General features: G+C 60.3%; 2 protein-coding genes across 2 annotated transcripts in view; one reads left to right on the forward strand and one right to left on the reverse strand.

The window, feature by feature from the left end:
• PIK3R3 (phosphoinositide-3-kinase regulatory subunit 3) overlaps nucleotides 1–2,352 on the reverse strand; it is a 77,803-nt gene extending 75,451 nt beyond the window's left edge. Inside the window, exons 1-2 of the mRNA XM_064428755.1 lie at nucleotides 2,214–2,352; nucleotides 923–1,633 (exon numbers count right to left, since the gene is read on the reverse strand). Of these exons, the coding sequence (XP_064284825.1) occupies nucleotides 923–1,238 (316 nt within the window). The 5' untranslated portion in view covers nucleotides 1,239–1,633; nucleotides 2,214–2,352. The remainder of the gene's footprint in view (nucleotides 1–922; nucleotides 1,634–2,213) is intronic.
• Nucleotides 2,353–7,827: 5,475 nt separating this feature from the next.
• TSPAN1 (tetraspanin 1) lies at nucleotides 7,828–12,045 on the forward strand. Its single transcript, XM_064428758.1, has 8 exons — nucleotides 7,828–7,920; nucleotides 8,041–8,105; nucleotides 9,104–9,310; nucleotides 9,703–9,777; nucleotides 10,473–10,571; nucleotides 10,941–11,078; nucleotides 11,521–11,604; nucleotides 11,850–12,045. Exons 2-8 carry the CDS (start codon nucleotides 8,049–8,051, stop codon nucleotides 11,901–11,903), a joined length of 714 nt encoding a protein of 237 aa, XP_064284828.1. The 5' UTR covers nucleotides 7,828–7,920; nucleotides 8,041–8,048; the 3' UTR covers nucleotides 11,904–12,045.
• Nucleotides 12,046–13,196: the final 1,151 nt, after the last annotated feature.

Below are 13,196 nucleotides of genomic sequence, written 5' to 3' on the forward strand. Positions count from 1 at the left end.
AGCTGGGCAGGTTTTCCTGCCAGGGCTGAAGGCGATGCCGCTCTCCCAGCCCCAGGCCAGCACTGACAGCCATTTCTGCTCCATACATCCCGAGCAGGGGGGCACCATGGCTTTGACTGGGGTCACTGGGATGTGCCTGGCTGGAAGGGGGGCATTCTTACTTTGCTTTTATTTTTTTCTAGCTCGTGTACACTGTGGAACTGCTGTGAAATCCCTCCTGGCCCCAACGCACTTGGCCAGGGTGAGTGGTGAGGGCAGGGCCGGCTGCAGGAACTCGGCAGATCCAGGCAGAGAAATGGCCGCAGGCCCCTGGGCCAGGAAGGGTCCTGCCAAGTGTCCCTCCAGTGCTCTGCTGCAGCCCCCAGGGACAGAGGAGCCCCCCAGGGACTGAGCACACCGCTTGCCAGGGTTGTCCCCTGTCCCAGCTTGCACCAAGTGACAGTGAGGCTGGGAGCTGGCCGAGGGCCAGCACTCGCCCGGGCACTGAGAGCAGCCTGAATCAGGTGCCGCAGTGGTGGGGAGAGGAGCAATTGGGGAAAAGGTCCCTGGAGACCGCCATGGGCTTTCTGCTTCTCTCTGAGGGGCCAAAGGAGCCTTGCATCTTCTCCTGTGCTCTCATGGATCCCCTTGGACACTCCATGCCAGCACGGCAGCCAGCCTGGGATGCTGGTGAGGAGCAATCCCTGCGGCATCTTTGGCTGTGGGGTAGCGACACTCTGGCCATTCCCTGCCCCTCCTGAGCCTGCCCCCATACACCCGGGCAGATAAACTCCCAGGACAACTTCTTTTTGTGGGCCTGGATCCCCATCCCCAGCGTGGTTTCCCACCAATCCACCTCAGCCGCAAGCATCCACCCCGGCTCCACACCACCCTCACATCCTGCGGGGGACACCTCCCGCCTCTCTGCTCCCCTCACACTCACCCCAGGGCGTGGGGGTCCCAGCGGGCGGCAGGGGCAAGGGCCGCGGCCGGGCCTTGCTGGCGGTGGCGCCGATGCGGGTGGGACCCAGGTACTCCACGTAGGTGCCGGGGAAGTCTCCGCGCTCCTTGGTGCGCTCGTTGACGCCGTGCAGCCACCCCTGGGGGTTGCGCTCGTCCCCGTCCTTGTAGTTGGGGCTGCTGAGCAGCCCGGCCCTGCTGACCGTCAGCACATCCCCGGGGCACAGCGCCAGGTCCTCCTCCCGGTCCTTCTGGTACTCGTAGAGAGCCCGGTACTGCAGCCCGTCCGAGGAGGCCATGGCGGGGCCTGGCGCTGTCACACCGGGCCTGGCGTTGTCACACCGGGCCTGGCGCGGTCACACCGGGCCTGGCCAGCTGGGCATGGGGCCCGGGGAGGCCGCACGGGGCAGCTGTGAGGGCTGGGGCTCTGTGGGGCTGGGAGCGCTCCCTTCCCCGCACACACACGACGAAGAGCTCGGTGTTGGAAAATCTGCGAGATGGAGAGTGGCTGCCGACCCTCCAACCCCAAAATTGCTGAGGAGCCGCACCAGCTCGTTGGCTCGGGTGCGGGTAAGGAGCTGTTTCTTCAAGGGGCAAACGGAGGGGAGCGAATGAGGCTGATGGGGGTAGAGGGGACAGTCGTGGGTCCTCGTCAGCCTGGCTTCATCCGCACCGTGCTGGGGACATCCCCCGTCTGCCGGAGAGAAAGGCAGCGTTAGTGACCGAGCCTCTGCCTTGACCTCGGCGTCGAGCCCGTCCCCCGTGCCACCATCCCGGCCCCGGGGAGAGCCCGGCGGCTCGCTCGGCTCCTGCTCCCCAGGCTGCTCCCGCCAGCGGGGCTCGGCCACTGCACGCTAGGAAAGTACCGGCAAGAGTCTGGAAAGTAGGGCAAGAGATCACGCCACGGGTTTTTAAAATAGACATATGTGCTGAGAAACCTCCTGCCGCACGCAGCTCCCCTCCGGCAGCTCCAGCCTGGCACTGCTGCACGGAGCTTGGCAAATGAAGATGTAGGTTTTTCATATGGGTATGGTTTTGGTTTTTGGGTTTTTCCCCCCTTTTTTTTTTTTTAATTTTTTGGTGCATTTTTTTTATCTTCCTCCAAGAGTGACATCATCCCTAGGGGGAACGACTGTGCTGCTGCCGACCCGCTGTCCCCCGGCTCCCAGCAGGACCCCGCGGAAGAGGGATGGAGGGATGATGAGCAGCAGCCGTCTGTCTGTCCAGCCATCCACCCGCCTCCCAGAGCCCTCCCGCCGCCCCTCCAGCCTTACCGGGCGCGGTGGCTCCACCGGCGGGAGCAGAGAACGGGAGCGGAGCGGAGCCGGCTCCCGGCCCCGCCGAGCCGCGCTCCGGCGGTGATGTCAGCGTCCCTCCTCCTCCTCCTCCTCCTCCTCCTGCTCGGTAGCCGGGTGGCCCCCCCGCCGCAGCGCGTCGGGGGGCGGGGGGCACCCGGCTACCGAGCAGGAGGAGGGAGAATTGTAGGAGTAGGTGGATGACTTCATTCCCAGATGCAGCATCTCTGCTCCCAAATTGCATCCTCTGTAGGATGGAGATCTCCCATCTGTGGGTCTCCATCCAACCTCTGGGGTGCTAAAGGACAGGAGAGGACCAGCACCCCATGGACACCCCCCTTATGCCAGCCAGATCTCCCACACAGAATCCCATCCCTTAACTAGGCTGAAAAACACGCACAGGACAGGCAGGAGACGTCATGGAGAATCCCAGCTCAGGGATGCTCTGGTTCCTCACTCTCCTCCTGAGCTTGGACAAGCTACCCCAGTGTTTGTCTGTCTGTGAGGCACAGAGAGGTGGATGTGATGCTCCCAAAGGTTTGCTTTGGTTGTTGGCTTTGTTGTTGTTTGTTTTATTCCCCCCTAAATCCTTGCTTCTCATGCTGACTTCTCTGAAATGGTCGTGGCTCCTTGTCTTTGCTGCAGGTTGGACATCCTAAAAATAGATGGTACCTAAAACACAGGCTCTGGGAAATGCACGCTGGCTGAATCCAAGCCACTGCAGGCAGCAGTGCAGGGGTGGCATGAAGTCCAAGGAGGAACACCAGGTTCTGGGAAAACTGAGGAAACAGACACAGAGGCCAGCAGAGCAGTGCAGGAGATGTACGACCCTTCACATCCATAATTTCAGCAATGCCCCCCTCCTTTCCCTGTAGTGCACGGCCTGGTGGTGCAGGGCAGCAGCATCCTGGGGAATTCCTCCTCAGCTGCACTTCCTTGGGCAGCACACAGCCCCCATTGCCCCAGTTCCCAGCTGGATCCAGCCCAGCTGCTGGTCCTTGGGGTGTAAAAGGGATTTTTCTCTCTCTCGTTCCAGTGCTGCTGTCACTGCTGGTGGGACAGGGTCAGAGGGGCTGTGAACAGCCATGTGCTGCCCTCCACACAGTCCTGCTTCCCCAGTTGTATTCCCTGTGCCCCACCAGGGGTGCAGAGCTTTTGCTGAGTGTCTGAAGCCCTGCCTGGTCTCCCCAGCGTGTCCCACAGGGCTGTGAACTCAGCCAGGCTGAGCACAGTGCCAGTGCTCTGGGGCTGCCTGGGGAAAGGCAAGGAGGTGTTTCACCCATCCCGTGATGGTGATACAGGCAGTCAATGCAATCCTGCAGCTCAGGGGCAGGGGAACAGCCTGGCATGACACCCCTCATCTCCCCTTCCCAGGATGCTGAGTGGGATCCCTCCTGCCCAGCACAGGTATCTCAGTTTCAAGGGAGGCTCCTGCCTTCCCTAGCAGACATCTGTCTTTTCAAACCAACACCATATATTTCCCTCCTGATGCACCCTTGAGGTCCCCAAACACAAAGGCACCGTTTCCTGCTGGAGCCAAGTTCCACTGCCCCCTTCCCTGCAATGGTTGGGTGGGCCTGAGCGTCACCCCAGCTCTCACTGGCTGGCTGCTGTCCCAAGAACCCCAGAGCACCCCTGACACCCCATTCCAGCTGCACTGCACCAGGATCATGCCCAAAACTCTGTGCCCTGGGCTGCCCCTCACCCTGTGTGGGTTAATTTAAACCCCCCCACCACTCCAGCCCAGGGTTTGGCACATCCCCCAGGGTGGGCAGCAAGCACCCTGTGGAGGCTGCAGGAGGTGCTCCAGGCCTTCACTGCTATTGATTGAGCCAGAGGAGCTGCTTGTCAGGCCCTGATTAATCCACCCTCGCTGGATTAATGAGCAGCACTCATGGCAATGAGAGCTTTGCCGTGGCTTGCCTGGCCTTGGCTGTTCTGTGAGGGAGCAGGAGGAGCTGTCCTTGCTCCCTGTACCCCACAGCTCCTTCAGGCTGTCTGGGCAGCCCAGGATGGCTCTGTGGGGAGGAGAGCAATGTCTCCTCGCTGGGGTCCCCATGTCCTTCTGCAGCTTCTCTCCTGCCCTGACTGGAGGGATAACCCTTGGTGGGAGAATCTCCAGGGAATGCTCAGCATCCACCTTGCCTGCCTGTCTTGGCCTTTTGCAAAGTGACAGGGGTCCCTCTGCTCCCCTCTTTGCTTTTGGGGGCCACCATGCTCGTGTCCAGGGAAGTTGGCCACACGGCTGTGAGTAAATAGAGCAGAAATAGAGCTGTTAACATGCCCGGCTGGAGAAAGTGAGGCTGCAGAGTGGGCTGAGCCCTTCCCAGCCGGAAAAAACATAGAGAAAGGGGTTTTTATTTCCTTTGACATTTCAGAGTTGGCTTTTTTGGTATCACCATTGTTTCCTCAATTCGGAATGGGCCTTACTTTGCTTTCTCTTTAGGAGCAGGAAGACTCCCTGTCTCCTGGTTTTCTTTTGGAGTGCCCAGCACTGAGCTCTGGTTTTTGTGGATTCTGGTTTAGGGAGAGCCTCTTCAAACAACCTCCCAGTGTGGCATCCATGGACAACCTCTCGCCGCTTGCTCCCATCCCCACCAAACTGCCTGCTGGGCTGGGGCCACCCCAGCCTGGGGAGGGACAGGAAACCCAAGGAACACGGGGAAAGGCTGGAGGTGCTGCTGGGGCTGTCTCCTGTGCCTCTCTGCAGGGCTGAACCTTCACAGCAAGGCAGGAGCTGCTGGAGGGGGTGCTGGCAGGGGACACAGGGCCCCTCAATGCCACCTCTGCGGGCAGCGGGCACAGCGCACCCCAGGGGCAGAGCTGGGCGAGTCCCACACCCGACCTGGGCAGAAAGCTCCAGCAGCCTCCCAGCCCTGGCCATCGTGGCCGGCGAGCCGGCAGAGCCGGGCGCTGGCCCGCAGCAGCCCCGGAGCTGTCCTGGTTCCACCCCTCCATCCCCGGAACAGCCCGGCTCGGCTCCACGGCAGCCCTCGGTAGGTGATGCAGGAGGGATCTGCCGGCCTGGACACGCGTGAGGAACAAGGAGATGGGATCTGAGGGGCACGGCAGGCTCGGGGCGACACGCACGGTGGGAATCCCAGCCCGGTACAAAGGAGGGACCCGCGTTGGTCATCGAGCCCCTCTTGGCTGCGTTATTAGCACACAGCGAGTAGCATCGGCTGCCTGAGGCACAGGGACAGATCCTCCCCCGAGGGACACACACAGGGCGAGGCACTGCTGGCAGTGCCCCTTATCACCCCTGGATTCACACCCGGGCCACACATGGCAGAGGGCACAGCACCAGATGGGGCAGCTCCCGCTCTTGGCACTCAAGCCGTGGTTTTGCACATAGCCGCAGAAATGAGGAGGGCTCCCCCGGAAGCGGGAGCTGCAGCCACAGGGAAATCGGTGTGGTCCCACTGCCTGGTCCCTCCCAGGGTGGGGGAACTGGGATTTCCCCAGCTCTCCGGCCAAAATGCTTTGACTCCTTTCAAAGCTGAGAACTGAAATATTTCAAGACATCAAAAACTTTTGGCTGATGCAGATATTTATTTCTCTGCATCAGGAGGTGGGAAGTGATGAATTCAGCAGAAATCTGCACCATTCAGTAACTTCCATCTGCAAACCCAAAGTCAGGCTCATCGCTGGCACATTGCCGTGTGTCCATCCATCCTGACTGCCCAGGTGTCTGGGTGCTGGACAGACAGCCGGGTAGATGCTGCCAGCCCAAAACAGACACGTGAAAGCCCTTTGCAAGGGACTCACCTGGCTGGGGATCTCCCAAAATCCTGCCAGTCACAGACTTGGCTGATCTCCATGGCTGCCGATGCCTGGGCCTTCTTACCCAGGGCTTTACCAGGAGGGAAACTGAGGCCACTTCCCTGCTCTCAGTGTCCCAGGGACAGGCTGCTTGGAGGAGCTTTGCTGCCCCTGCCCTGGTGAGAGGCATTCCCATGCTCCAGGGAAGGGGATGCTGAGGATCCATCTGGCCTGTGGGAGAGGATGGGGACAATGGGGAGATGGCGTGGCCTCACTGGGCAGCAGGGACATGGGAATGTCACTGGACTCGTCCTTCTGTGGTCAGGTCAGGCCTTCCCAGAGAACCAGAAAATCCAGCCCTGGCTCCCTAATGGGGCTCAGGTGGGGGATGCTGGGGAGCAGCTGAACCCCAGGCTGCAGCACCAGGAGCTGGAGGAGGCGAGGGGAACAGTCCATGGCTTTTCCTCATTATTCCCCTGTGGCTGGCAATGACTGGGAAAGAGAGCAAGTATTCACATATTTGCCAAAAATTATTTTTGGGGTGGGGGATTGTGTGCAGCAAACATGGCCAGGCTGGGATGGAGCAACTTTTGGGAGAGGGGCAATATGAGAGGGGGTTTAGGAGCATCTGTCCCCCTTGGGAGAGGAATGGAGGCTTGGCCCCGACTCTGAGCAGCTTCCTGGCAGCTGCTGCAGGAAAGGGCTGAGGCTACAGCAGTGAGGGGGCGAGGGCTATAGCCCCCATCTGCAGCACGGGTTGTGCTCATACCCAGGGTGCCTGGGAGGGTTGGAGGCTTCCCCCAAATACCACAGTGATTTGGCTGGAGCCAATGGGGCTGACTTCATCCTGCTGAAATGTATCATTACAGCCAGGCAGGGAATGTGCTGTGGGGTTTTGGGGGAGCTGGGTGTGGGGTGGAGTGTGCTGAGCACACAGAGCCTGGTTTCCTGCAGGATGAGGTCTCCCCTGCCCTCTGCATCGCTCTGTGGTTTGATGACAAGTTCAAGGGACACGCTGTGGGTACTGGTGAGGGGACCAGCACAAGCTCCTGCCCCAAAGGAGCCCTTGGACAAGCAAGGACCACTGCCAGGGTCAGGCCTGGGGAGGCAGCATCCCGCTCTGTGCTGTGTGGCTCTTGCAGTCCTCTGTGGGAAACCAGCCCCGTTTCAAAGCGTCTTTCCAAAGAAAATCACTTTTGGCAGCCCTTAGGCAATGGCAGGTCTCCACTGACTGCTCCAGTGCTGGCATCTGTCATGGCTGTCACTGTCCTCTCTCGCCTCACCCTGTTGTGTCCCCGCCAGCAATAATCCACCTCCCTGGGCAGCAGTCGGGATGGCCTGCGCAGCTTTGGTTCTCCTTTGGAAACCGGCTCGTGCGGCCGTTCCCCAGCGCCCTCCTTTGCCAGCTTCTCTTTTGACCCAGGATATTGGAAATTTGGGGTTTGGAGAGACCCCTGCCCGAGTGCTGCCGAGAAGGGGGAGCAGCAGGTCACCCACAGAATCAGCTGCGAAGACGGGGCGCCCCAGCCGTGGCTGGCAGAGGGAGGCCGTGACCCGGGGGCTGTGAGTGCTGGGAGAAGCCCAAGCTCGGTGCCCAGCATGCGGGGAGGGCGGCGCGGTGGGACCCGCACTCCGGCACGGGCTGACACTCCGCCGGGGCTGGGAGCGCTGCCCCAGTGTCCCCAGGCAGGGGGACGCCGCGGGGACACGGGCAGGGAGCGGCCCAGGGCGGCTGCCAGCAGCAGAGGGCAGCAGGGCTCCGGGCACCGGGGGCGGCCCCGGCGGGGCCGGGCGGGGCGGGGGGCTCCGGCGGCGGGGGCGGCCCCGGGCTGCTCCCGGTTAAAAGGCGGCACCTGCGGGGAGGTGGAGGCACAGCGGGCTGGAGCAGGACGGGACTGGACGCTGGGATCTGCTCTCCCTTCAGGTGAGTTGGCTCTGTCCCTCCCCGCCACTTGGGGACCCCCTGGTTTTCCCTGGAGGGCTCTCGGGACGGCAGCAGCTGTGCTGGGTGGGGGCTCCCCGGTAACCTCTCTACTCTCGCCAGGTGCAAAGATGGGGTGCTTCACCTTTATCAAGGTCATGATGATCCTCTTCAACCTGGCCATCTTCGTAAGTGCGCCCCGGGGGCTGGGGTCTGCGGGAGGGGGTCCCGCGGAGCCGGGTATGGAGTGGGTCTGGGTCTGGCCGCGCTCTCCTGCCCCTCCGGACTCCTCTCTGTGGGCGATGGGGTGGAGGTGGGTGTAGGTGGGACTTGCAAAACCCCGAGGGCTGTGCCGTGCTCCGGGGACAGTGGCTGTTGCATCAGCTGCCCCTGTCCCTCGCTGTGCTGAAGCTTGGGAAGGTGCTGATGCCCCAGAACAGTGGGTTTGCTGCGTCCCTCCCTGCCTGGGGGTTCTGCCTCTGTAGGAGAGCAGCCCCCGTGTGTGACTGTGGCTTTGGGGTTCCTGGGTGTCGGGAATTCAGAGCACACGCAGGCTCTGCTCCCACCCGGGGCAAAGGGAGTAGAGCTGGCCGGAGCTGCCCTGGCTCTGCAGGAGCCACCTGGAAGGGAAGTGGTGGGATACAGCCTTGGGAAGGAGGGGGTGCAGAGCCTCCCGGCTCCCTCTGCTGAAACAGTCCCTCTGTAAAGCTCCTGCCAGGATTTGAGTGTGGTGGGGAAGGTCGAGTGGGCAGAGGGGAGGGCTGGCACAGACTGCAGGCAGCCCAGAGTTGAACTTGCCCAGGAGTACATGACTGTCTGGGGTCAGGGGCTGCTCAGCTCCTCCTCTGGGTGGGCAGGCAGCTGTCCTGTGTGAAGGAGCTTGTCAGTGTGATGGTGGCCAGTGCCTGAACTGGCTACATGGGGTCGTGGGGAGGCTGGTGGCACTGCTGGCACTGAACCCCTTGGGCTGGGGAGGGGGGCAGCTGTGACACTGCCCAGGGGATGTGCTGGGCTGTGTTTCAGGGTACTGACCCATCTGGAAGTGCCCTGAGCTGCCTTCAGTGCCACAAAGTGTTGCTTTGGTGTGGTGAAAAACTGCTGAGGGGAGAAACACCTGTGCCAGGGCCTTGCCCAGATACCAAATCTCGTGCCTCCCTCAAAGCTGACATTGCCTTTCTCCTCCCAGCTCAGTGGTGGGACCCTCCTGGGAGTTGGCATCTGGGTCAAAGTGGACGGAGAGTCATTCCTGAAAATATTTGGGACGCTCTCCACTAGCATCCTGCAGGTTGTGAATGTGGCCTATCTCCTCATCGTCATTGGTGCCATCCTGCTGGTGATCGGCTTCCTCGGGTGCTACGGTGCCCAGAAGGAGAGCAAATGTCTCCTGATGATGGTATGGACCTGACTGACCTCCTTATCAAGCCTCTTTTGAGCTGGGTCTGTGGTGGGGGAGACCTGATGGGCAGATTTCTCTGTGGAGGTGATATCTGTGGATGTTTCTGTGTGGTGGCAGTCTGGGTGGCCCTTGGAAAGGCAGTGCTGGACTCGGTCTGCCCCAGAAAGGGTGAGAGGAGGCAGGAGGGCGTGCTGAGTTGAGGTCTCTCTCTTGGAGCGTGTCCAGAGAGCTCAGCCCTGTGCAGCTGGAGGACTCCAGGGTTGTGCTGCTCCTGGCCAGGAGCAGAGCTGAAGGCAGGAGGGCTGGAGCCCTGGGGAAGCAGATGAGTTCCAGGGGCTCCTGGGGATTCTGGCTGTCAATTTGACCTCCCTCCCCTTGCTGTGTCCTAGTTCTTCTCAGTGGTGCTGATCATCTTCATTGCTGAAGTTGCTGCTGCCGTGGTGGCTCTGGTCTTCACAGGTCTTGTGAGTGCAATACCCAAGTCTTGGGTTGGGCTGGTGTGGGACATGTCCTACCCCTTGGGAAAACAGGAGCCGTGGCTGGCAGTGCTGCCCATGGGTGTGGCTGCTGTGCAGTGGTCAGTGCTGCAGGAGGATGTTGGTCACTGCTGGCACCAGCTACGTGGGCAGGCTGGAGCAGCTGAGGGTGGTGGGAACAGGGGTTCCTGATACATCATACCCCTCATATTTTTAGGACAAGTTTTGCCTGCTTCTTTCTGTCAAGCCCCTCAGTCCCAAACCAGCTTAGGCTTGACACCTCCCCACCTCTGAGGGTAGGAGCCGCTGGGGGAGGAAGTCCCTGTTGCCTCATGCTGAGCAAACTCACCCCATTATTAGGCACCTGAGAAACCACCTGGGGAGAAAGGCGACTGCCTCATTAGGCACTGGAGAAGTCAACTGCAGGGCAAACTCATTCCTGGCTCCCTCACTCAACTCTGCTTATCAGATGACTCACTGGGCATAAATGACCTTGTGCCATTAAGCACTGGTTAGTGGGGAAGAGGAAAACTCTCTGTGGGTCAAACGGACATGGTGTGGCTTCTGGCCATGCTGGGTCTTTTTGGTCTCCTTTCCATAGGCTGAGACCAGTATGGGGGTGCTGAGCTCTGTGGTGCTCCCCAGGACCTTCTCTGATGGTGTTTTTCTGCCCTTTCTTCCAGGCAGAGACATTACTGACAGGTCTGGTGACCCCACTGCTGAAGGAGAAGTATGGGGTGAATGACACATTCACAGAGATCTGGAATATCACCATGACAAAGGTGTGCTGAGCCCTGTGGACCCCTCCTGTGGGTCGGGATCCTCCCAACATGGGCTTAGGTGGAGCATGTCTGGGTGGGACAGTGAGATGGAAGTGGGGACACATCCCAATCCTGGATGTGCTGAGCTGTCACCACCTCCTCAGTTTCCCAGCTTCCTGGGAACTACCTGCTTGGGACCTAGTGGGGTGAGAGCTGCACGTGATGGTGTGTGGGGCAAAACCCTGGTCCCCAGGTGACTGCTGAGCAGCCCACTGAAGCAGGGTTGAGCTGGGTGACCCCCCCCATGAGCCAGTGGGGTTGAGATGGTACAGAGCCCGGGGGGAGACCTGAAGGATGCCCTTCCCATCCCTTCCTCTCTCTCCCTCTTAGGTTCGCTGCTGTGGCCTGAATAACTACACAGACTTCGACAACTCCTACTTTTATGAGACACACCACGGCTACCCCAGGCAGTGCTGTGACATGGAGAAGTCCTGCAACAGCACAGTGGCTGAAGAGATGGCTGTCCAGGTACAGGGGTGCTGCTGGCAGAGCCTGACTTGAGCTGTGCCTGGGCATGGGAGGGAGACCTCTCCTGTGGCTCCAGCCCCTGCTCTGCACATGGTGGTCCCACGGGCTTTAAGTTCTGGGGGGAGGCTGTGGTGGCCTTGGCTTGTCCCTGGTAGAAACAAGTAAAGCTGTTATGTTGCTCTGGTCCTAAAAGGAATAGGTGGCATGCCTGGTGCTGGGCATGAACCCAGGCACCACTCTGCCTTTTTGGGTGATTTTTCCTGCTTCTTCCCTTCCTTTCCTTGATCCACACCCAATATGTGGTCTGAGAAGTGGCTGAGTTGCCCCTGAAGCCTCAGACCTTCTCCATAGCTGTGTGCTTGGGGTTGGAGAAGCAGCATCTCCCTTCCTGGGGGATGCTGTGCCCTGGCACCATCCTCACCCGTGTGCTTGCCTCGTGCAGGGCTGTTTCAAACAGATCTTGGAAGAAATCAGGACCAACGCAGGAGTGGCGGGCGGCGTGGCAGCCGGCATCGCTGCCCTGGAGGTGAGTGCCTGAGCACTGCTGTGCTGCCCTCTCCTTGTGCCTGGGGCTGGGGCTGGACCAGCCTGGGGGGCCCGGGGGCTGCTGCAGCTCCACGGACCACCTGCAGCTCCAGGCTACTGAGCCTCCTTCCCTGGGAACATCCAGCCCTCCCCCTGGTGCACTGGGGATGGTGGGCTGTGACCCAAAACCCTGCTGGGAAGGGGAGGGAGATTTAAGGGGCTGATTTTGCACCTTGCCACCCCCAGATTGCATCCATGGCAGTTTCCATGTACCTGTACTGTCGGCTGGATGAGAAGTGACCCCCCGGGGCAGGAGGATGACCTGCCACCCCCCCATGCTGGGGTGCACCTGTGGCGTGCCATGCTCTCAGGGGGACCCCATCCCTCCCTGGGTCTGATGCTGTCCTGTGCACTGTGATTTGTAGCTGTATTTTGATCTACTGAGCTGGGATCTGTAGAGTTTGTGTATATTTTTGTACTGATATGGCATACAGAGCCTGTACATAGAGATTTGGGGTGTTTTTTGATTGGGGGGGATGTTGGGAGAAGCTGCTTGGTCTGTTTGGCTGATGCCAGCAGGAGATAAAGCAGCACAGGGGCTGTTCAGGGCTGCTGATCTGGCAGTGGCACAGTGATGCCTTGAGAAGCCCCTGCAGGTGGGTGCAATACTGCTCTCACACTGTCCCCACCATGTCCCCCTGCATCCCTTTGAGGGGGTAACTACACCCTCACTGGGGATGTATCTACTCCTGCACCCATCTTCTGCCAGCCCTGGCCTTGTTGCCATGTGCTCCCCTGAAACAGGGGTGGCTGGGTGCTGGCTGGTCTCTGCCCCTGGCATGGAGACACCCCTGGCTGCCCTGCACCCCATGCCATTTTGTGCCTGAGCCCCTCTCCATGCTGTAAAGAAATGCAAATAAATTTTTCATCTTGGATACAAATTATTTTCTAGAGTTGATCTTGGTGCTGCCTTTAATAAATATCTGTTGGGGGGCGGGAGGGTGCAGGGGTGGGGGCTTCCTTGCCTCCCTCCCCTCTTCCTTTCCATGTCCTTGCAGGCAGCACAGCCCTGCCCCAGCCTCCCTGCCCTCCTTGCCTGTGGCTCCTCACCTCTTCAGGTGCTCGGAAACAGGCCAGCCCTGTGTTTGCACAACAGACAGGGTGCAGGGAGGACACCACCCTTACAGCCCCTGCCCTCTGCAAGAGCCACTGCTTGCTCACAACACCCAGCCAGGGACTGAGCAGCAGCTTGGCTTGAAAGGCAAGGCTGGCTGGGGGGTTCCTGTGTCCCCATCAGCTGCAGGAGCCTGGAGTGGGGTGGTGGAGAGGGATGGATCCTGCCACCCCCACCTCTGAACATCTCCACCCCAGCACTGTCCCACACTGCCTGTGTCTGATGCACCTGCCTTCCCTCTGTGTGGGGCTGTGGGAGCTATGGGTGGGCTTGGGGGGTTTCCAGACACCTCTACTACTACTCCCTCTCTGCTCTTGAGGATACACTCTGCCTCAGTTTCTCCACTGCAAAAGCACAGTGGGGGTGGTGCTCTCAAGGGCTCCCTCACCCTGTTCTGGCCGTGGTAGTGGGGCAGAGCA

This window comes from Passer domesticus, chromosome 7, assembly GCF_036417665.1.
Source record: "Passer domesticus isolate bPasDom1 chromosome 7, bPasDom1.hap1, whole genome shotgun sequence".
Classification (NCBI taxonomy): domain Eukaryota; kingdom Metazoa; phylum Chordata; class Aves; order Passeriformes; family Passeridae; genus Passer; species Passer domesticus.

Bases quoted from the DNA above. Each gene is read 5' to 3' on its own strand.
- TSPAN1 (XM_064428758.1), top strand. From the start codon at position 8,049: ATGGGGTGCTTCACCTTTATCAAGGTCATGATGATCCTCTTCAACCTG. The intron at 9,778-10,472 runs GTGAGTGCAATA...CCTTTCTTCCAG, and splicing joins CTCTGGTCTTCACAGGTCTT to GCAGAGACATTACTGACAGG. The intron at 11,605-11,849 runs GTGAGTGCCTGA...TGCCACCCCCAG, and splicing joins CCGGCATCGCTGCCCTGGAG to ATTGCATCCATGGCAGTTTC.